Source organism: Carlito syrichta, unplaced genomic scaffold (assembly GCF_000164805.1).
Source record: "Carlito syrichta isolate Samal-C Ts95f unplaced genomic scaffold, Tarsius_syrichta-2.0.1 Scaffold308266, whole genome shotgun sequence".
Taxonomy (NCBI): domain Eukaryota; kingdom Metazoa; phylum Chordata; class Mammalia; order Primates; family Tarsiidae; genus Carlito; species Carlito syrichta.
In genome coordinates, this window is record NW_007252362.1 from 80,769 (window position 1) to 108,524 (window position 27,756).

A 27,756-nucleotide genomic window follows, 5' to 3' on the forward strand; every position below is an offset into this window, starting at 1 on the left:
TTACTCTTGCTTGGAAACATTGTTTGTATTTAGACTTTTTGACAGCTAAACAGAAAGCAGCATGCTTTTAAAGCATTGGCTGTGGCAGAGCATTATACTGTACTTCATTCTTTAGAGTAGTTTCTATCTTACAGGAGTTTCGAATGTAATGTGAGAGACCACATTTTTAAAAAAGGGAACATTAATGTAGAATGACTTGACTTCTCAAAATTCATTTTCAGATGAAATGCCTATCTTCAAACTTGACTATAATTACTTCTATCATCTACTTCATATAATTATTATTTCTGGTACTGACATGGTCCGGCAAATATTTGATGAGGCTATGCCCCCCCCTCTTTTGAAAAAAGAGCTTCTTATACACAAGAATGTTCTGGAATCCTACTACAATCATCTTTGGACTAATCATCCTTTGGGTGGATCATGGCATCTGCTTTATCCCCCAAACAAGGAGCTACCACAGTCCAAAAAGTTTGACTTATGCCTTCTACTAGCTCTCATAAAACATTTGAATGTGTTTCCTGCACCTAAAAAAGGCTGGAATATGGAGCCACCACCTTCTGATCTCTCTAAGTCTGCAGACATCCTGAGGCTGTGCAAATACAGGGATATCCTCCTTAGTGAGATTCTGATGAATGGTCTCACTGAGTCACAATTCAATTCAATTTGGAAAAAAGTTTCAGATATTCTTCTGCGCCTTGGGATGAAGCAAGAAGATATTGATAAAGTGAAGGAGAATCCCATTGAAAATATCTCACTTGATTACCATCAGCTATCCATCTACCTAGGCATACCAGTACCAGAAATTATACAGAGGATGTTGTCCTGCTATCAACAAGGTACTAAATAATTATTTACTTTGGCCAATAAACCTTCACTGAGTGTCTTATCTGTGCCAGGCACAGTGCAAAGAGTGGGATGTTCAGTGAGCTCACATTTTTTTGGAAAATATATTCACTAAGAAGGTAATAGAAATTATAGTGCCAGAGATGTTTCCAAAATGCCATGGGAAATTTTAGCCAAAGGAAGTCTGAAAAAGCTTTCTGGAGAATATAATAGAATTCTTAAATGACATGTTGAAGTTAGCCAGGTGAAGAAGATCGGCAAGAATGTTTCAGAAAGATACAAGAAGGTATAGAAACAAATATATATAATGCAGGAAACTAAGAAAGTTTGCATTACTGAGATTAAAATAGGAGAGAGTCTGTAGACAGAGTGCATTCAAGATTTCTTTTGCCATATTGAGGAGTTTGCATTTCCAGAAAGAAATCACTGAAGATTTTTAAGTAGAGTTTTACCACTTCTCCAAAATTCAGGATGTCTAAAACCATGTAATATAGGTACTGTGTGGTTTCAAGGATGCCCTTTAAGACACAGTGGGTGTATGTTTTTTTTTTCTTTTATCTAGCTGAACCTTTATATTTAGCTTAAAATTTTAGCTGCTGTCTGTTGCCTGTGGGAAATTTTAAAAATTAGGTATCATTCAGCAGTGGCCATTCCCAGAGTTTTCTGTTGATATGGAGAAGATATCAGACCTCCCCTCCAATGTCCCAGATTGCTTCTCAGTTCTCCTCTTGGAAAGCAAAATTCAAGGCATGTTAACATCCTTGCTGTGCTATTCAGGATGACTTTTCCTTGTTCTAAGTTATTAACAGCCTAGTGAACAAGTGAGGACCATGCTGATGCTATTTAAACATACAACTTCCCAAGTTTCTAGTAATTGTTAAACTGGGTCAGATATTCTTCAGAGATAATTTCTATGTCCCAGTTCCAGTCTGGGATACCTTTGTTTTCTTGCTTAATCTAAGTATAAAAGAAGAAAACACTAAGTTTGGCAATGTAAGAAAGTCAGGCAAGAACTTTTGACTTATAAATTGACTTATAAATTAAATAATACATTTATTTTATTAAGATTGTTAATAACAAAAGTTAAGTATTTGGGAACTGGCTTTGAGGACTAATTCAATTCAAGGTATTTTAAGCAGTTCTCTTTAAAGTAGTCTCAAGAGCTTATTGGTCAAGTCCATTTCATTTAATAGAGGCTTTCTTAGCATCTTATAGCTCTTTCAGTAACTATTTCAGATGCAGGTTTTATCTGGATATCTGATCTTTTGATTCCATTGTTCCACTAAATCTCCACGAAAGCTGTCTTCTTCACCATTCAATCTTTAGAGCCTAACCCAGCCTGATGCACATTGTAAGTACTTAATAAATATTAATGGGGAAGGAAAGGAAGTGCTAATCTGGATAATTCATATTGCTAGAAAAAAATCAACTTGCCGTTCGAAATTTGCTTTATTATTGATTGTTATTATTTCATGGCCTTAGACTATAAAAAGTAAGAATTTGCTACTTGGTTTAAAGTGCTTATATTTGAGACTTTAACTGTTATGAACCATCAATTTTTTGTTTATTTTCTCTCTCTAATCATGGCTTTATAACCTTTATATGATAATCTAAAAATGATGCTTTGTTTAAACTGAATTCATGAGCAAAGCTGACTATTTTTACAGTTAGCTATAGAGTACATTGATGCAATGTAAAAATATTCTGGCTTTTCTTAATCTCAGCCAGACATCTGTTGATGGCATTTGCAGTTGTACATCTAAATTTTTTCTTTATATACCATAGGAATTGCTCTACAGTCAATAACAGGCAGTCAGCGTAAGTATATTTAAAATTAAATGCCTGAGTGACCTTTAACTTGTGATACCTAAGGGATACCTATGGAATGTTTACTGGTCAGATAAACTGTATTATAATCTATAACTGTTTGTTAAAAGCTTAGAAAATTATGTGATCAGATCACCACTGGTCAGCTGAATCTAGAATGAGCCTTACTCTGCTTTGGTTTTAGTGCATGTGCCCTAGCATTTACCCACGGATGGTGTTCTAGCTTTTTACTTATAGAACGACTTGAGCAGGCAAAAATACCTACCTGTGTGCTCTACCTACTCATATGGGCTGTTCAATGCATATAGCTTTATTTGGTTAACTGTCATTGTTTATAGCTATATACTTTTTTTGCCAAGTAGTAAGGTGCCTTTAAAAATTTTAATTGTTGCTATTATTTAAATGTAATTCATATTCTTCAATTAAAATTATACTTAAGAAAACAGCACCATGGGTTTGTTTAGGGGTCAGCGTTGGACCATCTGTGAACTTTGTCTAACAAAGTCCACACATTTTGAGACTGAGTCTGTGGGGCAATATCAGAGAGCATGGTGTCAAAGAAAAGGTCACATGGGAGGGGGCTGATACCCTTCTTATGAAAAAAAAGAAAAAAGGAAAACATAGATTTCCTAGCTTTTTCCTAGCTTTTCCTTCTCATTATGTTTCAGATTTATGTCCTAAAATAATACTTACTAGTTACACTGTAAGTAGAATCAATGTCAGGACACTCAGAAACTTAATATTAGTCTATTTAAGTTCTAGAATGTCTAATATCTAGAGTCTACTTAAGATACCAGTTAAGCCGGGCTCGGTGGCTCAGCCTGTAATCCTGCGCCTTTGGGAGGCTGAGGTGAGCGGATTGCCTGAGCCCGTGGGTTCGAGACCCGCTTGGACAGACGAGACCTCATCTCTACAATAAATCAAAAAATTAGCCGGGCGTGGTAGCACGCACCTGTAATTCCGGCTACTCGGAAGGCTGAGGCGGAAGGATCACTGGAGCCAGCAGGTCGAGGCTGCGGTGGGCAGGAGCGGCCACTGTACTCCAGTCTGGGCGACAGAGTGAGACTCCAACTCAAAAAAAAAAAAAAAGAAAGATACCAGTTAAGTATCATAGCATTTAGGTTCAGATTGATTGCTTCCAGGCTAGCATATGTACCTATTATTAGGTTGTTGATAAATGGACATTGCATTTTCACCTAGTAATTGAAAAAAAGTAAGATGTCTTCTGTTTCTGTTTTGGGATGTTCTTTTTTTATGGCAAACATATTTGTAATACTTGAAGCTAACATTGCTTACATCCAGATTTTGAAAATTTTATCTTTAATATTTAGGAATTGAAATAGAAGAGTTACAGAATGAGGAAGAAGAACTAAGTCCACCTATCATGGAATACAATATAAATGTGAAATCAAACCCTGAAATACAGTTTGCAGAAATGAATAAAGATGGAACCTCAATACCTAGTGAATCTTCAACAGAATCTACTAAAGATCTCCAGGAAGTATAAGCTCTCATTAATATTTTAATTAAGAAGAACTTATTCTGATCCTTCAGTTTGTTGCATATGCTGTACTTAAAGCATCCCAGACAATCTTAATTAATATTTATCATAGTGTTCACACAGAACACTTCCTTCCGTTATCTTTAATGTCTTAACCATTTATTTTGCAACATATATTGCCAACACTTATGTGGCAGGCACTATGCTAGACTGTAGTATGTTCCTTATCCTGCGTAATGGAAGTGGATATGGGAGGGTAGAAGAAAATATAGTGGGGAATAGAAGGGAGAGAAAAGAAGAGCAAACTGAGATATTTGAACACATTTGCGAAGGTATAATTAAAATAATACAAAATGGAATCTCCAAATTTCTTTACAGATAAGTGGTAACAGTTATATAGGCACTAAATTCTTCTTAGGCTTACTCTTTTATCTTATGGGCAGAAGTATGTTGCTTTTTAAAAAGTGCCTTTCTCATTTGTTACTCACATGCATATGTGCCAGTGAGCATCTATGAGCTTTTATCAGTAGCCCACTTATTGACATTGTATGTTGTTCCTTTTTACATCAATGATTTATCAAGTACAGAAGACTAAGGTTAAAATTTTAAAAATGAAAATAATTGTTTCTATAGAACCTAAAAATATTATCTATAATATTAGATGACAGAAGATCTCAGTGGTTGGAGGACACATACATATTTTACAAAATAACTCGTTGTGCAGTTTGAATAGCATATTACGTAAATGATTTATTTCTTACCTTCCAGGTTAAGAGCAAACCTAACAGAAAGAAAAAGACGAAGAATAAAAAGGTAAGAGACTGTATTAGAATTATAATAGAGGGTATGAGCACCTGAGTTAAATACATGAATTCATTTTTAGAACTTAAATTGTCTAAGTAGACATATAGCACAAATGATTAAAAGCTTATTGAGTACATGCTTATAGATACATCTATGTTACATTCTAAACGATTGAAACAGTGTATCATATTTCATGTCCCTAAATCATAATTTATACATTTGCATATATTAAAAAGTAGACTGAATTCGTCACTTGGAAAGTTCATCAATTTCTACATACCACTCATTTTTAAAATGCCTACTCGTTGTTTTAAGAACATCTTCTTTTTGTCATGTCTCTACTCATATGTTCAGAAGTAGGTTTCAAAGCCTTAGGAAATCTTGGTTTTCTTATTTATGCCTGAGACTATGTTAACATTAATGTACCCCAAAAAGGTACAGATTTCTTTCATTGCCTCTTTGATTTTTGCCAGTTGCAAAATGAACAAGTCACTATCTGTAGAACAGTTTTAGCAACAAGTCTCTTAATTGCTTGGAAAACTACAAAGGAATGCCAAGAATCTCTCTAAAATCAAGCAGGCTGTGCAACTTTGAGGTGGAAAAAATGTTGGTTTTCTCGCCTGGAAATATATTTAAATCCTGATATATTCTGTAGATTATATACTGAATGAGAATATTTGTCCAACTATAATGTGGCGAGCTTATGTTATAGTCATTTGGAAGTATACACAAATTTTAAAACACAGCCTATTTTGTTATTTTAGTGATATTTTTCATTTTTGTCAGAATATTGGTAAGTCTCAGGTCTAATATTACATAAAGTTGGCCAAGTAAATTTATAGCTGTCAAACCATAAAACTAATTTCCAAGGGTATATAGTGTGCTCTTCTTTACTTCCATAAAATTAAAATGTTCAAATAGCCAATTTTACTTAAATGGAAAGTCCCATTTCTACATCAAGTTGAAATTAAATAGGGAACAAATATAACTGGAAACAAATATAAATACCACTCAAAAATGTATAACTAGTAACATTAAAAATCTCTTACTAAATAACATCAAATATCTAGGAACTTTTTGCTTCTTTAACATCCTATGATTTTTTTCAGTTTATTAAATGAAGTTGGGGTACTTTTGAAAATAAGATAATTTTTATCAAGATAAAGTTTAGGCATTTAGAAGAGAGATCTTGTATCTTATATCTTGTATCTTTTCCTTAAATTTTAAAGTGGGGCCTCAGAAATGCTAAAATGTATGCATTTTACTATTTCATATAGGATAGTCCTATTCAAATACTCAATTACTGTTGTTATAGGTGCAAAGAATTGTCTAGTTGTAGTGTAAGCAACTAGTTATAAAAAGTGAAGTCAATCAAATTCTCTAATCAATTCTCATGAAAAATTTTAGCATATAGAAATTTGCTTGTGCTATGCAGAGTCACAACACAGTCTCCATGCATGAAATTGTGTCCTCTGTTAATTATATGTTTTGTAACATGCCTCCTAACAGTAGTCATAATACCTATCACAGACTTTGAAAAAAACATGAAGAAAAAGTAAAATTTGTACGGAAAATAGAGGAGACGGTACAGATAACTTCTAACTAATGATCTATAGGAACTTTGTAGCTGCTCTTTCATGTTCTCTCTCTTAGATAAATATTTAACTTCCAATATATTCAAATTGTAAATAACTCTTTGGGGAGTTAATTTCATCCTCCCACCTTCCACCCAGGGTTTTGTTGGGCAAAATTATAGAAGACTTTTGTGATGAAGCCTTGGGAAAAAAGAAACATGACAGGAACTATGTCCAGCCCTTCAAGTTGGTGGCCTCCCCAACTTCAAGAAGGAACTTGCAGCAATATATATGAGAAGCTGATACATGCATTGGCATAAAGTTGTCATGGGAAGAGTCAAAAGGAATTTGAGAAATAATCAACTAGACTAGATGTGTTTATAATGAACAACCAGGTCTTTTCAACTCAGGTTCAAGCACAGTAGAACCAATGCAGAAGTCAATAATTCTAAAACATAGAATCAAATTGGCACTGGATGTTAAGCATAAAATTAGACACTGAAAAACAAGTCTTCATAGTATATAGACAAGAAAGCAAAACAAATTTATATGTACAACATCTATCTGTGGAGAAGGAGACCCTGAAGTTTCTTGTGAGCAAGAGATAGTAGAATACTGTAATACTCTTAATACATGTTAAATGTCATTGATATTACCTTTATTGGGTATGTTGCCTTTAAAGTTTTATTTTAATGAATATAAAATTTAAGGCTTTTAAAGATTTTTTTCCAAATTATGATCTCCTCAGTACTTCATTTTTAAGATTCTCAATATATCTGTCTTAGTTCTCCTTATATGTAGGTTTTCAAGAACCTTGTAACAAGTGTCGGAATAAATGGGAATTACATACATCCTGTCCCAAGGTATACCAATAGGTACAAATACAGCCTCAGTGCTCACCTCCATTATCTGAATCAATGATTTTTAAGTTATGTTTCAAGACTCAGTAACAATGATAAAATCAATTTAATGGGTCACAAGCACCATTTAAAAAAGGATATAAATGAGAATAAAAAATAGCAGAGTTCATCACATATATTATAAGTGAGATTTATTTCATGGAACTTACATTTCAGTTTTACATTTATGTATAAAATATCTATGTAAGTTCATACAGCATCATGATATAAAATTTATTTCTTACTGTGGTTATAATCAAAAAGTTTGAGAAACATTGACCTAAATGTAGTTGTATCACCGTGTTGTATTGGTATAGTTGATACAGATTAGTAATTCTTGATACTATTTTTCAGAATAAGGACTCAAAAGAGGAGCAAGTGTAAGTATTAGTTTATTCAATATTTAAGTTCTGCTCAGAATTTTCAAAGTGCTATCCTAATATAGCCTTTCTTTGGTTAGTTTACTCACTAAGAGAAGAAAGGACAGTTCCTTGTCTTAATAAGTTGCCACTTTTTTTAACAGAAAGTGACAAAAAGTTAAAGTATCATTTGCTTTGGAAGAGTAGAATCTCTTACCATTTCTTTATAAGGCTACTCAAGAGTCATCTAATACTAACTGCATCATTCAAGGATTAACTTGGGTATAGCATAAAATCTTTTAAAATATAGCCTACATTGTAGTAGCCAAATCTTGGCTAAGACTTAACTTTAAAGAATGGATTGTTATGATGTCCCACTCACCCCTTCTACCAAAAAGTTGTTTGTTTTTTTTGTTTTTTAGTTTTACTTTTTAATACAGTTGTTGGCAGTATGTTTTGAACCTTTAATGGAAACATTTTAATGTCAAAAGACCACTGTGAGATATATTGTGCATGACTGATGACAATGTAGTAGATGAGACAGTCTAGTGAAGATGTCATTATTCCCACCAAGAAATTTGTTAACTAAGTATTAGTAACTTAGAGAACACTTAAGGACATAAACTAGTAAGTGTGTCTGGAAACACTTTTTAATTTTTAAAAGCTCTTCAGCTAATTTAGAAAATTAATTGGGTATAAGAACCAGTGGTCTACATAAGCTATTGATTTCATTGAACTTTCCAAAATGTTTAGGTTACTCTAAAATACCTCAGTGATAACCTAGTGGTTGTTTATATAGCATTTTATAAATTATTCTATCAGCATTGATTTTATTATTTTTCTATATTTTAGTGTCCTAAAAGAGGGATAATGTATTTTAGATTTTTCTATTCACTAGTAAAATCAAGTCATTTATATCACGCCATAAGTAAAAATATTATTTCTTATTACCATTCAAGGAGATCTTGAAAGGAAATTCTTAGCTAGTAAATAATAGACCAAGTGAAAGGATAGTAGCATGCTTTTAAATTTTAGACATAATATAAAAATTGGTTAATTGCCATTGTATATAGTATTTTCATTTTTTAGAAAGTGGTACCTATTAGTGGTTTAGCTACTATGTTGTTACTGTAGTTTTTTTAAAAAGTCCTGTTAGAAAAGAAACCTCCACTTTACAGTCTACTTTGTTGTTATTTGCAACCCTCTATTTAAAGGTACATTGAAGTTCATAAATCAACAATTGTGGAAGAGAAAGAATATTACAATGGTAAAATAATATAGCAGATGTGTAATTGCTTGCCAATATTTCTCAAAGTACAGTTTCCCAAAGTAACTGATGTTAATAGTTATACTTTGAAAAATGAACTCTACAGTTTTATGATTCTTGAAAACACTGGTATGAACAGTATTAAATAGGTAATTTGATTGAGTGGTATCTCAGATATGCTAATATTCATTGTGAATCTTCAAGAGAAAGACTAAGTATGAACACTGTCCAAACTTTGTCTGTGAGCCTTTCTAATGCTGAGCATCTCAAAAGATGAGTACAGTATTCATTTGGGAAACAGTATGTTAGATGAAAAGCATTATACAGTTATAAAAGATCATATTGGTTATGTCACCATTATAGTACATTTATGGCAGAAAAAGAAGAGCAGTTGAAAAAAGAACAAGCAAATCCACATTCAGTCAGTAGATTTATGAGAGATGATGCAAACGATATTCAAGAAGATTCTGCAACTGAAGACAGGTTCTATAGCCTGGATGAATTGCATATTCTGGACATGATAGAGCAGGTAAGCATGACACTGAAGAGGGTACAACTCTGCCTTCCTTCTTTCAGATACAATTTACCTGGTTTTCTCTGTGCCTCTTTGAACAGCATGTCTCTTTGAAAAGCCCATGGTTTATGCTGTGTTTGTGAGGAGAAAGAAATAAATAGGAAGGGTAGTTCTGAGTGATATACTCATATGAAGAAAAATAGAAAAAAAACCCAAAACTTCTGGGAGCTGGAAACTTTTTACTTTAGCTCACAAACCATTTCCTGGCTTTAACTACTGGGCAAAATTGATACAGATGTATTCCTTGCAAAGGGTTTTGAATACCACATAGAAAAAAAAACTAGCATAATCCCACTGAATTAAATGTCTTGAGGAAAATCGTTTTGTAAAACAAAGTTGCCTTCATTTATTTAAATTAAATATGGTTATTACCATGAAATGTCTACAGAAAAGGTTAATGTACAACAATTTTTTTGGTTAAATTTCTGGTGGTAGTCACTTCTTAGAATGATGTACCTATGTGAAGAGGCATATTAAGATGATTTAAGTCCTCAGCAGAGCACTTAATTAGACAAAAACAAAAGAATATATTTTATTTTTAAAAAAAAACTTATTTTAACCACTCATGAGAATTCAGTGACAACCTGCTCTTTAGTTTAAATATAATGGTATGGTATCCATTGTCTAAGGGTAGTTAGTGCAAATGATTACCTGACTGGTTGTACAAAATTCATGTAACTACCATACTTTTCTCCTTTCTAATTAGAATATGTACATTTAAAATGACATTCTTTAGATGACACACTAAAGTTTAAATATGGGATCTCTGGTTTTCATCCAGTCACCATGAAAGCTATGATAACTTGAAGACAATTAAAATGTCACACACCTTTTTCAAAAAATGTTGACATTCATTTATTAAACAGACATTTATCATCTGCATTGTGTCAAAAGCTATGCTAAGATATGGTCTCTGTTATTATAAGTTTACAATCTAGTCGATAACTTGAACATTAAGATGATACAGTGTGATAATTAAGTGCTTGGGTCATTAAGACTGCCTGAAGCCGGACTCGGTGGCTCAGCCTGTAATCCCGCGCCTTTGGGAGGCTGAGGTGAGTGGATTGCCTGAGCTCGCAAGTTCGAGACCCACCTGGGCAGCGAGACCTCATCTCGACAATAAATCAAAAAATCAGCCGGGCGTGGTAGCGTATGCCTTTAATTCCGGCTACTCGGAAGGCTGAGGCGGAAGGATCGCCGGAGCCCAGCAGGCCAAGGCTGCAGTGGCCGGGAGCGGCCACTGCACCCTAGTCTGGGCGACAGGGTGAGACTCCAACTGAGTTGGAAATAGGCTTCTCTATTTACTATGTGACTTTGGGCACCTTACTCATTTTATATCATCTTTAAAATGGGAATAAAGAGTGCCTATTTAATATGGTTGTTATGACAATAAAAACGTTACAAAGAAAATACTTAAGAAATGGTAAGCATGCAGATAGTGTTATCCAGTAGTAGAAACAACAGGCGTGTAACTCTGGTATTGTTTAGCAAATGTTGTGAATGGTGGAGGTAGGTTTATCTAAACTAGTAGTGATGTTTTGACAAAAAACATCAATAAATGTTAGATGGCAACTTTAAATCCTTTAAAAATACTGTAACTAAAGTATTAGTAATTATTTTTAGAGGAAAAATAAGACATGCACATTCCATTTGCTTAATAGGGCTCAACTGGCAAGGTAACCGCAGACTGTGGAGAAACTGAAAAAGAAAGGCTTGCTTGTCAACGGCAGCTTTATAAATTGCACTATCAGTGTGAAGTAAGTACTTTTGCCTTTAGATCTGAGGGAAGGGAGTAGCATTTCAAACAGTAAACTTAATGGCATTTTCTTTTTAAAAATAACTCTGAGCCGGGCTCTGTGGCTCAGCCTGTAATCCCGCGCCTTTGGGAGGCTGAGGTGAGTGGATTGCCTGAGTCCGCGGGTTCGAGACCCGCCTGGGCAGCGAGACCTCATCTCTACAATAAATCAAAAAATCAGCCAGGTGTCGGGGCACGTACCTGTAGTTACAGCTACTTGGAAGGCTGAGGCGGAAGAATCTCTGGAGCCCAGCAGGTCGAGGCTGCGGTGGCCGGGAGCGGCCACTGCACTCCAGTCTGGGTGACCGAGTGAGACTCCAACTCAAAAAAAAAAATAAATAAATAAAAATAACTCTGTTTCAATTTCTGGTAACTAGAAAGAATTAACAAATATTTTTCATTGATCAGGATTTCAAAAGACAATTGAAAACAGTGACTTTTCGGTGGCAGGAAAATCAAATGCAGATTAAAAAGAAAGACAAAATTATTGCATCTCTTAACCAACAAGTGGCTTTTGGAATCAATAAGGTTTCCAAGTAAGTATAAATCTTTTGTTAAAAGGAAATTCTGGGTTTGCTTCATAATAGAGTATCTTTAATAATTAATCCCTGTAGAACCACAAGGTGGCATTATAACTGCACATTAGGAACTCCAACCATAGAATTGCACTTGCTTAAAAACCAGCCATATTTTTGCCTGCCAACTGAATTGAGAAATAAGCAGCTGCTCACACTATATATCAAGCTTTTCATGAACTGGCTAAACAAGTATGAAGATAATAGAATTACATGAGAAAGATAATTAACTTTCAAGTCATGACTCTAATTTGTAAAAATGTGACCAATGATTGGCTGTTTCTTTGTAGCATATGTTGAGTATATTCCTCAAAGATACCCATGGAATCAACTGAATAGTTTTTTTAATGTGTGTGTGTGTGTGTGTGTGTGTGTGTGTGTGTTGGTTGCTCAGAGTCTTTGTGTTCCAAGCCTGAGAGATTGAAAATAAATTTATTGACACTCTTCCTCCCACCCCCCACCAATCTTCTTTCTCCTATAGCCTTAAATATTAAATGCCTAAGACCAAAATTTCTTACTTTTTTAACAAGAGAAAAGGAGTGACCTGCTTTATTCTTTTTCTACCAATCACTGTCTCCCACTTGTGTTAGTTGAAATAGGAGCATAGTTTGTAACATGTTTTAATAAACAGTGATACCATAAGATACCAACTGTTCATGAAGTCTAGTTTAAAAATCCATGGCAATTCCTAGAACGCTGATAGGGAGAACATGAAGGGCTAGGAATGTCTTAGAGAAAGGTGTGCAAGATATTTCTTACAAGATTGGAAAAATATTTGACAAAGATTTAGGTGTTAAATTTTTTGTCACATATTATATCTCTCATGTGAAAGGGTTATTAGGAAGAACTGGATACCATAATTCTGGTGACTGTAAATATTTTCAGTCTTGCCACTGCTAGAGTAAGAGAGACCCTTCAAGTTCAGAAGCTGGCGAGGACCTAAGAAAGCTTGGACAAACTAAGTTGACTGCAATCACTTAAGAAGTCATACTTCAGCGTTCAGAACTTTGTATTTTAGCCTGGAAGGTGATGGCCAATACAGAAATATGTCATATAATAGCACAGTTTTTAAAAAAACCACCTTAACTCTGTTAGCTGGTCTATGTACTGTTGTATGCCTAAGGCTAAAAACAGACCACTTTAGGGGATGCGTTTGTCTTCACACAATGAGCATTCAGTGTTGAGTATCCACCAAACATTTATCAGATATCCTTTATGTAAGAAAAATTATTTAGGGCACATGTAGAGGATATTAAAATATGGAAGACCTTCATTATGAGCTACTAGAGAGTATAGATTAACATGTAAGGATTAAAATTACATACAACAGAGTGACTTCCAAGTCCACCAAGATGTAGTAGCCCCATTTCTCACAGCTCTTTCCTCTTACAACTTAAACACTCTAGATGTAACACAACAAACAAGCATAGGAACACTCTAGATGGTGAAACAAAAAAGCATACTGTCTAAAGACATTGAAACTTAAGGAAGAAAATGGCAGTAAGTTTTCTTATTACCTCCCATATATCTCCCATATATCACCTTCAACCTGGAACTCCCAGTAAGCACAGGGGAAAAAACTTTGAAGAAAACCCTATTTCTTCTAGCTAAAGGGCCAGCAAAAGGAAAGTATAAAAACAGAGAACCTTTTTGACAATACCCATCTTACTTTAGCTGTATACCAGTGACCCAAACACCACCCCCTCGGAAGTAAGTAGTGTACTCTGATTCTCCCACCTGATGTGTGTGACAGCTATTCTGTTTCCTTTCTGGAGTAATGTCAGCAATTCTAAGCAGGCACTTGACTTCCAATTCCTACCAGGCAAAAGGAGGTAGTACTTCAGTTCATCTGCCAGGATATGTCAGTGTGATCCAGCTGGGAGCTAATCTTCTACCTCTACCCAGCATCAGTGTGACTTTACAAGCCAGTCTGAGGCAGGACTAGTCAATACTAGGCTTCATTCCTACTCTTCCTTATGGGAAGTTAGGTCTTCACCCCTGGGGCTAGTTGGCATTCCACTGTCCCTCCTCCCCTCCATGGATACCAGAGGGACACAACAGGGAGCTGAGCTTCTGCCTCCACCTTGCAACAGCAAAGTTGTGTGAGTCAGCCTTTTGCCTTCTCCATACCTGATGTAAATAAGGCCCAGGAGGAGCTGATCTTATACCCAACCTGGAGGCAAAAAGGCAGTGTGAGCTGGTGCTCCACTTTCTTTTTTTTTTTTTGAGTTGGAGTCTCACTCTGTTGCCCAGACTGGAGTGCAGTGGCCGCTCTCGGTCACTGCATCCTCGACCTACTGGGCTCTGGAGATCCTTCCGCCTCAGCCTTCCCAGTAGCTGGAACTACAGGCATGCGCTACCACGCCCAGCTAATTTTTTGATCTTTATTGTAGAGATGAGGTCTCGCCAAGTTGCCCAGGCGGGTCTCGAACCCGTGGGCTCAGGCAATCCACTCACTTTGGCCTCCCAAAGCGCGGGATTACAGGCTGAGCCACCGAACCTGGCCTGGTGCTCCACTTTCATGGGAAGGTGTCAGTGGGGCTGAGGGCATAGCTGAACTTCACACACCTCATTTGCATTGAGACTATGAATCAATACCCACTTTTGCTGGGAGGGCCCAGTGCAAAGCTGAACCTCCTTGGCTTTTCCATTATATCTCAACAAGAGGACTGCCTACTAAAAATAGGATGATTAAATAGAACCCAAAGTTTCATAACATCCAAAACATATAGGCTACATAGGAAATACTTATCATACCAAGAACCAGGAAAAGCACATCACAGAAAAGACCAACAAATGACAATATTAAGATGATTAAGATACTGGAACTATCTGACAAAGATTTTATAGCAACTGTCATAAAAATGCTTCAACAAAATTGAATTATCTTGAAACAAATAACAACCCAGAAATTTTCAGTAAAGAAATAGTAAGTTATAATAAAGAATGGAAGTTATATAAGTAGAAAATATAATGGAAATAAAAGCTTGCTGGATATAGTTACTAGTAAAGTAAAGATGAGAGAAGATTGAGTCAGTTAACTTGTGACAGATGAATACAGGTTACCCAGTTTGAAGAACAAAGAGAAAATAGACTCGGGGAAAGAAATAAAAAAGAATCTGTGGGACCTGTGGGACAGTAGCATAAGTATTTGTCATTGGAATTCCAGAAGAACAGAAGAGGAGAGAGGGAAGGACTAAAAATATATTCAAAGAAATAACTGAAAACTTGCCAAATTTGATTAAACACATAAATTTATAAACTCAATAAATTAAATGAACCCTAAATAGAATAAAACCAAAGAGATCCATGCCAAGACATAACTAAACTTCTGAAAATTAAAGACAAAGAAAAAATTTGATAATAGGCAGAGAGAAACACTAGTTATGTGGAAACAGTAATTTGAATGACAGCACATTTTTCATTTGAAACCAAGGAGGCCAGAAGGAAGTGGCACATTATTCAATCACTGAAAGAAAAGAACAGAATCATGAATCCTGTATTTAGCAAAAATAGTCTTTAGGAATGCAGGGAAATAAAGACAGTCTCAGATGAAGGAAAACCATAATAATTTGTTGCTAGCAAATTCTTATAGCCTATTCTTAGAGAATGAATATAGGAAAGTCTATGAACATAAATAAAATAATAGAAACTTGAAACTTCAGAAAGGAAAGAAGACCATTAAAATGAGTACAGAGTATGACACATAATAAATGTCTATTCTATGTCTCATTAACTTCTTAAATCATATTTGATAGTTGAAGCAAAAATTATAATAGTCTTATGTGGAATTAAATGTATGTAGAGGAAATATATGCAACAATATTTTTTTTAATGAGTAGGGCAAAGGGACCTAAATGAGAGTAACATTAAAGATACACCATGAAAACATTTATCAAGAGAAGCGGCTATATGAAAATCAGATAAAGTGGACTTCAGAAGAAAGAAGACTGGACACAAGGAGGGATGTTCTATAATGATAAAAGGGTCAACCTACCAGGAAGACATAAAAACCTAAAGGTATATGTACCCAACAACAGAGCTTCAAAAAACATGAAGCAAAACCTGATAGAACTGAAAGGAGAAATAGAAAAATTTACCATTACTGTTGACAACTTCAAACCCCACTCTCAATTTATAAAACTACTAAACAGAAAGTCAGCAAAGATATTGAAGACCTCGGTGTTTGCCAACATGATCTAATCAATATTGGTAAAACACTCCACCAGACAACAGCAGAATACACATGCTTTTAGGTGCCCACAGGACATATACCAAGGTCAGCCATATTCTGGGCCATAATATAAACCTCAACAAATTTAAAAGAGTTGAAATCATACAAAGCATGTTCTCAGTTTTCAATGGAATCAAACTAGATAGACATCAAAAACAGAAAGATTACAAGAAACCTTCAAACACTTGGAAACTATACAACCCATGTAATCCTTGGGTCAAATAAGAGATCTCAAGAAAAATGAAAATACATTGAATTGAGTTAACATGAAAATACAATGTATCAAATTCGTGGTGCACAGCTGAAGCAGTGCTGAGATTATAACACTAAACATACACAATAGAAAAAAGGAAAAGTCTCAAACGGATAATCTAAACTCTCACTTCAAGATCCCAGAAAAAGAAAGCCAAAAGAAAGTAAAAACAAACAGAGGGAAGGAAATAATAAGATTAGAAATAATGGAAACTGGGCATGATGGCACATACCTATAGTCCTAGCTACTTGAAAGGCTGATGCAAGAGAATTGCTTGAGCCCAGGAGTTTGAGCCCAGCCTTGGCAAAATAGCAAGGCCCTATCTCTCTAAAAATGTGTATTTCTGTGTATATGTAAATGTCTGTAATGGAGTTGGAAAAAAAAAATAGAGGAAATCCATGAAACAAAAGGCTGTTTCTTTGAAAAGGTCAATAAATTTGACAGACCTCTAGCAAAACTGACAACATAAAAGTCATAAATTACTGCTGTCTGGAATGGAATAGTGATACCACTACTAACCCTACAAACATGAGAGAAATAAACTGAATGAATAAAGCCAATTCCAAAGACTTACACACTATGTTTCCATTTCTATAACATTTTAAAAATGACAAAGTTGTAAAAATGGAAAGCAGATTAGTGGTTTCAACGTAATAAGGGGATAGGAATGGGAGGGAAGTGGGTGTGGCTAAAAAAAGGGCAAAATGAAAGATCCTTGTGATAAAACTGCTCAGTATCTTGGCTGTATCACTGTCAGTATTCTGGTTATAATATGCTATCGTTTTGCAAGATATTACCAATGAGAGGAATTCAGGAAAGGTTACAAAAGCTCTTTCTGTGTTATTCCTTACACCTATGTGTGAATCTACAATTATTTCAAAATAAAAAGTTTAACTGTGTTTCAAAGTACGTATACAAATAACGGTCAAACAAAGTTATATTTAGTAGAAATATTGTAGGTTAAAGAGAGTGCTTTTGGTTGTTGTGATAAGGAACTTCCTTCAATGAAGGAAGGACTTTTTTAAAGCAGTAACACTGAACCTAGGCATTGAGAGCTTGGTGGAATGAATGGGAGAAAAGACAAAGCATGCAGGCAAAATGGAGAGCATGAGCACTCTGTGTTCTCATCTAAGCTTTTGAATCCTTTGTTTAATTCATCTAAGCATTTCCCAAGGGTATATGATAAAAATATAATATTCTTTAATTGAAAATTATTTCATCTTAGAATATGGATTTTATTAGGAAGCAAAAAAAATGTATTTTCATTGGCCTAATTTCATGCCATTTCTGCAGTAAATATTTAGCAAATATATATTGATAATAATTGAAGCGTTAACAGAAAATTCATATAAAAGTGACCTATTTTACATAAAACTATCATAAGCACTTAATAAATGGCAAGAAACTGCCATCTGCAAAATCCATATAATAAGCTTGATAACCAGCTACAGTTAACTTGAAAACTTTAGATCTTTTAGAAAAGAAAATCTAATAATTCCACCCTACTATGTTATAGATGAAAAAAATAGGACTGAGATGTTAAGACTGCCTGAACATAAGTAACTGGTTCATAGTGAGCTGGGTATAAGAACTATGTCTACTTTATCCTCTATTGTTTAAGAACCCAAGTTTTCTGAATTCCCCACTAGTTCTGTCAACTCATTACCAACTCTGAACAAGAGCTAGGTAAATCATTGAAGTAATGGAAGATTATGAGGGAAAAGAAAATGTCGGAGCCAGGCTTGGTGGCTCAGCCTGTAATCCCGCGCCTTGGGAGGCTGAGGTGAGTGGATTGCCTGAGCCCGCGGGTTCAAGACCTGCCTGGGCAACTTGGCAAGACCTCATCTCTACAAGAAATCAAAACATTAGCCAGGCATGGTAGCGCGTGCCTGTAGTTTCAGCTACTTGGAAGGCTGAGGCAGAAGGATCGCCAGAGCCCAGCAGGTCGAGACTGCGGTACCCGGGAGTGGCCACTGCACGCCAGTCTGGGCAACAGAGTGAGACTCCAACTCAAAAAAAAAAAAAAAAAAAGATGTCAGTGTTAGAAATCTTACTATTTTCAACTCTGTCGACATATTCCAGTATATTGCAGTAACAAAGCTTATATTTCTTATTTTTTACTTGAGAACATGACTTATTTTGTACATATAGACACTTGGTTTCTTTTCACTGCATTCTTTGATCAAGAGAGCATTGATTATAAGCCTCTACAGCTTCTAAAAAGCTTTGAGTAAAGGTGAATGGGTAATCTCTAGTAGTAAACAGTGTACAAACGTTCAAGTCATTGCTTCAAGGCTTTATCATTCCAACAATTTATAGTAACCAAAATTCCTGTGTATCCCAAGAGTATGAACATATCAGAGACTTAAAGAGAAACGGACTTTTGCTATAAAACTCTTCACATTGAAGCTAATTAACAGGTTGATGTAAAAGCTTGGTTGTAAAAAAAATACAGCAGAATAAGGGAGGAACATCAAAAATGTTTTGTGAATATATGTTAGCCAAAAATCATTATTGCATTTTTTCTAATAGTTCCTTGAATATTAATTTTTAATCTGATCACGGTTTATGTTTTCTGGTTTATACAATGTTTACTTCTATATTTAAGGTCTGATTTTCTTTAGACCTTAATTCTTTCATAATTTGCATGACTTGATATACCATTTGTTTAAGAAACTTAAAGTTCTCACTCCCACAATGAGCTTAGAAAATCAGAAGATACCATCTCTGTTTTCTAGTAGGTAAAGTACAAAAAGCTGAAGACTTTTTTCTCACATTCTGATTTACTGAGTTAGAACTTAGTTCCCTTTTTTGGGGGGAAGACAGCATCAGAAATAAGAAAGATAAATTGCAAAAGGACCGGTTCAGTATTGTTTTCAGCCTCATAATTTGTGGCCCCAAATGGACATACTTTTTTCTCTTCCTCCACTACAGATAGAGCTGTTCTGATTGTTTTAATGAGAAATAAATTTTAACATTTTATTACTTCCTTATTTGCTTAGATTACAGCGTCAAACCCATGCTAAAGATAATGAAATCAAGAACCTTAAAGAACAACTTTCCATGAAAAGGTACAAATTTAGCTTTTTCTTTGGTTGGGTGTACTCTCTCTGAAACTCTGTGTTCCATTCAGCATGAGTTCTGGCTAGAGTAGCTGTATAATTTCTTATTCAACCTGGGCTATTTTTGAGCCTGATAATGAATAATAAACACTGGGACAATAGGCATAAACTATTAGTAGAAGTGTCCTAGGCAAATTGGGAGGTACGGTCACCTTAGCTCTGACTCTACAATACTGCTGAGAGAGATTTTATTAACACAGTTATAGTTTCACAACAAACTACTGCCAGGGACTGGAACTGAAGTATTCTTATTTCTTTACCCTAATCAATACTACTGGGTGTATCTGCTTTATGAAACTGTCTAAATTATCTTTGATTTAAGAAACTAACTGGCTAAACTATTTTTGTCTCTGGTTAATTATTTTTAACTTTTAATTTTTTTATTTTAAAGATGTACGGTGCAATTCAGGGCTAGGTATACAAATGTTCAGTATGTAGGTACCCTTGATGAGGTGTGCCCCCTCTTCCTCAGGCAGATTCCCACTATTGCCAATCCCACTTCCCCATCCCACTCCCAGCAGTTTTCCACTACCGTCAATCCTTTTCTTATAGTATTATGATAATTGTTCAAGGTCCACTTATGAGTGAGAACATGTGATACTCAGTTCTCTGTTTCTGTGAAAGATCACTCAGTATTATAGACTGTAAGTCCATCCAGGTTTCTGTGAAGTTCATGATTCTGTTCTTTATGGTTGCATAATATTGCATCATGTATATTTTATTTTTTTATCCAGTCCTCTTTTGATGGGCAGCACAGTTGGTTCCACATTCTTGCTACTGTGAACAATGCTGTGATAAACATATGTGTGTAGGTATCATTTTTATAGAGTGATTTGAGTTCTCTCTGGGTGTATTCCCAGTAAGGGGATTGCGGGGTCATATGGAAGGTTGATTTTTAGATCTTTTAGGAGTTGCCACACTGTTTTCCTCAGAGGCTGTACTAGTTTATATTCTCACCAACAGTGTAGAAGTGTTTCCTTTCACCACATCCTCTCCAGCATCTGTTGTTTTTTGAGTTATTGATGATGGCCATCCTGCCTGGAATTAGGTGGTCTCAGTGTAGTTTTAATTTGCATTTCTTTGATGACTAGTGAGGCTGAGCGTTTTTTCATGTATCTGTTGACTGCGCGTATGTCTTATTTTGAGAAGTGCCTATTCATATCTTTTGCCCACTTTGTAATGGGACTGTTTGTTTTTTTCCTTTCAGCACATTTGAGTTCCTTGTAGATCCTAGATTTTAGGCCTTTGTGAGACATACAGTTGGCAAATATTTTTTCACAGTCTGTGGGCTGACTCCCCACTCTCTTGGTTGTTTCTTTGGCTTTGCAGAAGCTTGTCAGTTTGATGATGTCCCACTTGTCTATCTTACCTCTTACGGCATGGGCACTTGGGGTTTTGGTCAGGACTTGGTTGCCAGTTCCAATTTCCATAAGGGTGTCTCCTGCATTTTCTAAGCTTCTTATAGTTTGAGGTTTTACATTTAATCCATTTAGAGTTGATTTTTGTGTGTGATGACAGGTAGGGATATTGTTTTATTCTTCTGCATGCTGTCAGCCAGTTTTCCCAGCACCATTTACTGAGTAGATCCTCCTCTCCCCATTCGTTAGTAGTAGAGGCTTTGTCGAAGATGGGTTAGTTGAGAAATTGAGGTTTTGCTTCTGGAATCTCTATCCTGTTCCATTGGTCTATATGCCTGTTCTTGTATGAATACCAGGCTGTTTTGATTATTGTAGCTTTATAATAGAGTTTAAAGGCTGGGAGTATGAGACCTCCTGCTTTCTTGTTGTTGTTGTTGTTGTTTGCTGAGGATTGTTTGGTGATTTGTGTCCATTTATGTTTCCATATTTCTTCCTGTATTGTCATTTCCAGAGCTGAGAGGAATGCTACTGGTAATTTAATGGGTATTGCATTAAATCTGCAGATTGCCTTGGGTAGGATGGACATCTTAATAATGTTAATTCTTCCGATCCATGAGCATGAATATTTTTCCATTTGTTTGTGTCATCTTTGATTTCTTTGAGCAGTGTTTTGTGGTTTTCATTGTAAAGGTCTTTCACGTCTCTAGTTAGGAAGATGCCAAGGTATTTCATTTTTTTTCTGGCTATTGTGAATGGGATTATGCTTTTTATTTGGGTTTCTGTTTGTTTATTGTTGGTGTATAGACATGCAGCTGTCTTTTGCACATTGATTTTATACCGAGACTTTGCCGAAGTCCTTTATCAGTTCAAGGAGGTTTTTGACAGATTCCCTTGGGTTTTCGAGGTATAGAATCATTTCGTCTGCAAAGAGTGATAACTTAACTTCCTCTTTTCCTATTTGGATATCCCAATCTCTTTCTCTTATCTGATTGCTCTAGCTAGGACTTCCAATACTATGTTGAAAAGAAGGGGTGAGAGTGGGCATCCTTGTCTTGTTCTGGTTTTCAGGGAAAATGCTTCCAGTTTCTGTCTGTTTAGCAGTATGCTGGCTGTGGGTTTCTCATAGATGACTCTTACTATTTTGAGGTATGTTCCATCTGTGCCTAGATGTTTGAGGATTTTTTATCAAGAAGGGGTGCTGGATTTTGCCAAAACTTTTTCCAAATCTAATGATATAATTATGTGGTTTTTGTTTTTACATCTGCTGATGTATTTAATTTCATTTAAGGTCGTACAAATATTGAACAAGCCCTGCATCCCAGAGATGAAGCCTACTTGGTAGTGGTGGATGATTTTTGAGATGTGTTGTTGAATTCGATTTGCTAGGATCTTGTTGAGAATTTTAGCATCTATATTTATCAAGGATATTGACCTGTAGTTCTCTTTCTTTGATGGATCTTTACCTGGTTTTGGTATCAATGTGATGTTCACTTTGTAAAATGATGTGGGGAGAGTTCCAGCTTTCTTGATTACCTGTAATACTTTCAGTAGGATTGGTATCAGTTCCTCCCTGTATGTTTTGTAGAATTCTGCTGGAAAGCCATCTGGTCCAGGACTTTTTTTTTGTAGATAGTTTTCTTATGGCATAGTCAATTTCCTGGATTGTTATTGGTCTATTTAGGGTCTCAGTTTCTTCTTGTTTCAACTTGGGGAGGTTGTGAAATGTCAGAAAGTCCTTCATTTACTTTAGGTTTTCAATTTTGTTTCCATATAACTCTACATAGTGGTCTCTGATAATCTTTAGTATATCTTCGGGGTCAGTTGTGACTTGATCTTTTGCATTTCTGATTGTGTTTATTTAGGCTTTTTCTCTCTTTTTCTTGGTTAGTGTAGTTAGGGGACTATCAATCTTGTTAATACTTTCAAATAACCAGCTTTTTGTTTTGTTGATTTTTTTTATTTTATCTTTTTGTCTTCTATGTTCCGAATTTGGGCTGTTATTTTGGTGATCTGTATTCTTCTGCTGAAGTTAGAGTTTTGGTGGTCTTGTTTTTCCAGCTCTTTTAGGTGATTTGTTAGGCTGTTAACTTGTGATCTTTCCATTTTTTCATGTGTGTTTGTAAAGATATGAATTCCCCTCTTAGTACTGATTTCGTGGCATCCCAGAGGTTTTGGTAAGATGTTTCTTCATTTTCATTTGTTTCCAGGTATCTTTTTAATCTCTGTTTTGATTTCCATGTTGACCTAGAAGTTCCTTAGCATTATGCTGTTTAGTGTCCATATCTTTGTGGGTTTTGGGGGAATTTTGTTGGTGTAGATATTTATTTTTATTCTCAGTGGTCTGAGAAGGTGCATGGCAGAATTTCAATCTTATGAAATTTGTTTATGCTTGATTTGTGGCTGAGGATGTGGTCAATCTTAGAGTACATTCCATGTGGTGATGTGTAGAATGTATATACTGTGGTCGTTGGGTTTTCTGTAGATATCTATTAAGTTCATTTAGTCAAGTGTCACATTGAGTTTCCAGATCTCCTTGTTGATTTTTTTGTCCCAATGATCTGTCTAGGGTTATGAGTGTAGTATTTAAGTCCCCAGCTATGATAGTGCTAGAGTCAGTATCTTTTTTAAGTTGACCTAGAAGCTGCTTTTTGAAAGTTGGTGCTCCAATGTTGGGTGCCTATATGTTTAGGATGGATATATCTTATTGATGGATTGAACCTTTTATGTAGTGACCTATCGTTATGTAGTGACCTTCTGTATCTTTTTAAATTTTTGATAACTGAAAAGGTATTTTGTGTGATACTAAGATCACAACTGCTCCTTTCTTTTGTGTTCTGTTCGCCTGAAATTTTGTTTCCCATCTTGTTACTTTGAGTCTGTGAGTGTCCTTTCTGGTGAGAAGAGTCTCTTGGAGACAATATATTGTTGCCTTATGATATTTTATCCATTTTGCATTCTACATCTTTTCAATGTGCATTTAGTCCATTCACATTTAGGCTAATTATTGAAATGTGAGACTTTATCCTTGTCATGAGGTTCTTATAGAGTTTGTTGTTGTTGCTATTTGTTGTCTTTCTTTTGATTTTTGGGTTGATTCATATATATTTTCAATCTTTTTCCTACATTCTTGTGAAGGGCATTGTTGTTCTTTTTTTCTTTTCTTCTGTTTAATACTTTCTTAAGTCTTTCTTGTAGAGCTGGTCTGGAGGCAGCATAAGCTCTTAGGGACTGAATGTCTGGGAAAGGTTGTAATTCTCCATCACTGATGAAGCTTAGCTTAACTAGGTTGGTAATTCTTGGTTGAATTTGCTTATTTTTGAGAACTTTGAAGATTGGACTCCAAGCTCTCCTAGCCTGAAGTGTTTCTGTAGATAAATCTGCTGCTATTCTAATTGGTCTTCACTGGTAGGTAATCTGACCTTTTTCTCATGCTGCCTTTAGGATTTTTTCTTTTATAACTACTCTGTGTAGGCAAACTACTATGTGTCTAGGAGTTGGTCTGCTCATTTGTTTTCTCACAGGGGTTCTCTGAATTTCTTGTGTTGTAATGGTTGCATCACTATGAGATGAGGGAAGTTTTCTTGGATATTTTCATGGAAAGTTTGTTCCAGGGTAGTCTCTGTCTCTCTTTCTGCCTCAGGAAGTCTACTTATTCTTAGGTTTAGCCTCTTGAAATAATCACTCATCTCTTGAAGGTTTTGTTCTGTCTTTTTAAGCTTCTTTTCTATGTTTTTGATAATTTGGGTTAGTTCCATATTTTGGCCCTCAAGCTCTGAAATTCTTTCTTCTGCTTGACAGTTTGTTATTTATTTCATTCACTGTATTCTTTACTGCTGTTATTTCAGTTATCAATTCCTTCATTCTTTTCTCTTGTCTCTCCTCAGTTCTATTTATTCTCTCTATTATTGTCTTGATATCTGGGTTTGTGGTTTAAGACCAGTCATTCTGGGGGCTCTGCATTGTTTGTGTTCCAAAGTCTGAATTCTCAGTGTCTGACCTCCCAGGGGTCTGTGCGAGATGCATGTTCTTCTTTTAGTTTTTCTTCATTTTCTTCCTTACCCCCTCCTTTTTTTTTTAACCTCTTCTTTACTTCTGTTATTGGGGGAGGTTAACTTTTACTTCTGTTTGCTCAATCTTATATTCTTCCTTATGTGGTTCCTCTGGCTTTGTTCAGTTCTGAAGCTGGACTGTGGGTTGGGGCTGTACTTTTTGCAGTTTTGAGATTTAATTGAGGGGAGAGCTGTGATTCAGAATCTATCTGCAGATCCCAGTATCCACTGACAGGTGTGTGGGCCCCATGGAGCCCACTTTCCACTGCCTTACAATCTGTCCATGCAGTGGGTATATAGGTTTGCTCCCTGAAAGCAAAATGAGGTAAGGAAAAGGAAAAGAATGGAAAAAGGAAGAAGTTTTGGAGGGGCGCGCCGAGAGAAAGGTAGAGAGAGAGAAGAGTAAGAGGTAAAACAGACAGACATACTAACCAGCTTACTGCCTGTGAAGTGTCCCACTCAGATCTGACATGTCTGTGTCTGATGCAGCATAGGGAGGGGCGTCTGTCTCTCCGAGTTTGGATAATTTTTTTAATAAAAGCTTTTAGTATGTTCACTGAGGTGTATAATCATCACCACTACCTATTTCCAGAACATTTTTTTCACCTCCAATGAAGAAATTCTGTATCCATTAGAAGTCACTCCCTATTCTCCCTTCCTCCAGCTTCTGGCAACTACTAATCTACTTTCAGTCTTTATAGATTTGCCTATTCTGGACATTTCATATAAATGGAATCATATATTATGTTGCCTCTCATGATGAACTACTTTCACTTAATATTTTCAAAGTTCAACATGTATCAATACTCATTCCTTTTTGTAGATAAATAATACTCCATTTTTTGGATATATGTCACATTTTTCATCAGTTGATGGACATTTGGCTTGTTTCCATTTTTGGCTATTAGGAATACTGCTGTAATAAACATTAATACATAGATTTTTATATCTCTTGGGTATAATAAATAAACCATGTTTCACTCTCTGAGGAACTGCCAAACTATTTTCCAAGTGGCTTCACCATTTTAGAGTACCACCAATAATGTATGAGGGTTCTGATTTCTCCACATTCTCACCAACACTTGCTAGATTATCTGTCTGTATTTTACCCATTATGTGTTAAGTGCTATATCATTGTCATTTTGAATTGCATTTTTCTGATGATTAATTATGTTGAGCATCTTTTCATGTGCTTGTTGGCCATTTGTGTCTCTTCTTGAAGAAATGTCTATTCAAATCCTTTGCTCACTTCAAAAATTGGATTATCTGTTTATTGTTGAGTTATCAGAATTCTTTGTATGTCCTGGATACAGGGCCCTTATCAGATACATGATTTGCAAATTTTTTTCTCCCATTCTGTGGGCTTTTTCACTTTCTTGATGATATTGTTTAAAGCACAAATGTTTTTAATTTTATGAAATCTACTTTCTTTTTTTTCTTGTAGGCATTTTGTACCATATTTAATGTCATAATAACCATCTTTTGTTAATATATCTACTTGAATATTTAACTGTGACTTTGCTTTATGACAGGGATAATAAAAGTCTATGTGGCTGCTATCATTGGGATATAAAAAGGCTTGTAGAAACTTTATGTAAAATTTATTAATAATGATAATAGTTGACATTTATTTAGTCAACTTATGTGCCAAACCAAAGTGCTTTATTATATATATTATGGAATGAAATTTCATTACAGCTCTTTGAGACAAGTAAGACAATTTTCTTCATTTTTACATGTGAGGAAACAGATATAGAGAAATTTAAATAACTTTCTTAGTTTGGACTACAGTAACAAAGCATCATTGACTAGGTGGCATATAGACAACAGAAACACATGTTTCACAGTTCTAGAGGTTAGGAAGTTCAAGAGCACAGTGCCACTTCCTCATAGACACCAATCTTCTCCCTATAACTTCACATAGTGGAAGGTAGGGAAAGGAGCTCAGGCCTCTTTTTAAAGGGCACTAATTACATTCATGAGAGTTCCGCCCTCATGATTAATCACCTCCCAAAGATACCACTTCCCAAATACTATCACTTTGGGAATTAGGAGTTCAACATATGAATTTAGTGGGAATGCATTCAGTCCATTACTCTTGCCCAAAGTTTTCCATTTGATAAATTGTGGAGCTAAGATTCATCCTCAGACACTTGATTTCAGAGCCAAGTTTTAAATCATTACCTCTATCCTGACAATTTTAAAACTTTTACATTCTTGATAATAAAGGATAGCAGAAAGAATTGAGCAATGCCTTCTCTTGTTTATGTACTGTATACTTTTCTAAGAAATAATCTCCTACTCATTGCATATGTTATCTTTCCCCTGAAAAACTATCCCTGCTATAATATTATTGAACCTTTAATGATCATATATTTCAGATCTCAGTGGGAAATGGAGAAACATAATCTGGAAAGCACAATGAAAACATACTTAAGCAAACTGAGTGCAGAAACTAGCAGAGCTTTAACAGCAGAGGTAAAAAAAAAAAAAATGGATATAGGGTGAGGGAGGGAAGTTTTACTTGTGTGCCAGTATACAAAATAATTTTTAAAAGACTGTTTTTCAAATAAACAAAAATAAGACATCTTAGGATCAGCCAGGAAAACACAGCTCAAATTCTTGTACTTTTTTGACTAATTGATATTTCATGTATAAACAGTTCATTTTTGATGACCTATGTTGTTTTCCTCCAATGACTCCAAGAAATCGGTCTTTT

At 35.4% G+C, this 27,756-nt stretch overlaps 1 protein-coding gene across 2 annotated transcripts in view; it reads left to right on the forward strand.

Annotated features, from left to right (window-relative positions):
• Positions 1-27,756, forward strand: part of DZIP3 (DAZ interacting zinc finger protein 3) — a 96,943-nt gene that overhangs the window by 42,402 nt on the left and 26,785 nt on the right. For both annotated transcript variants that reach the window (XM_008065385.2, XM_021716198.1), the window contains exons 14-23: positions 222-839; positions 2,632-2,664; positions 4,005-4,174; positions 4,943-4,987; positions 7,806-7,831; positions 9,441-9,606; positions 11,313-11,408; positions 11,855-11,982; positions 19,511-19,579; positions 27,419-27,515. In XM_008065385.2, the coding sequence (XP_008063576.1) occupies positions 222-839; positions 2,632-2,664; positions 4,005-4,174; positions 4,943-4,987; positions 7,806-7,831; positions 9,441-9,606; positions 11,313-11,408; positions 11,855-11,982; positions 19,511-19,579; positions 27,419-27,515 (1,448 nt within the window). The remainder of the gene's footprint in view (positions 1-221; positions 840-2,631; positions 2,665-4,004; positions 4,175-4,942; positions 4,988-7,805; positions 7,832-9,440; positions 9,607-11,312; positions 11,409-11,854; positions 11,983-19,510; positions 19,580-27,418; positions 27,516-27,756) is intronic.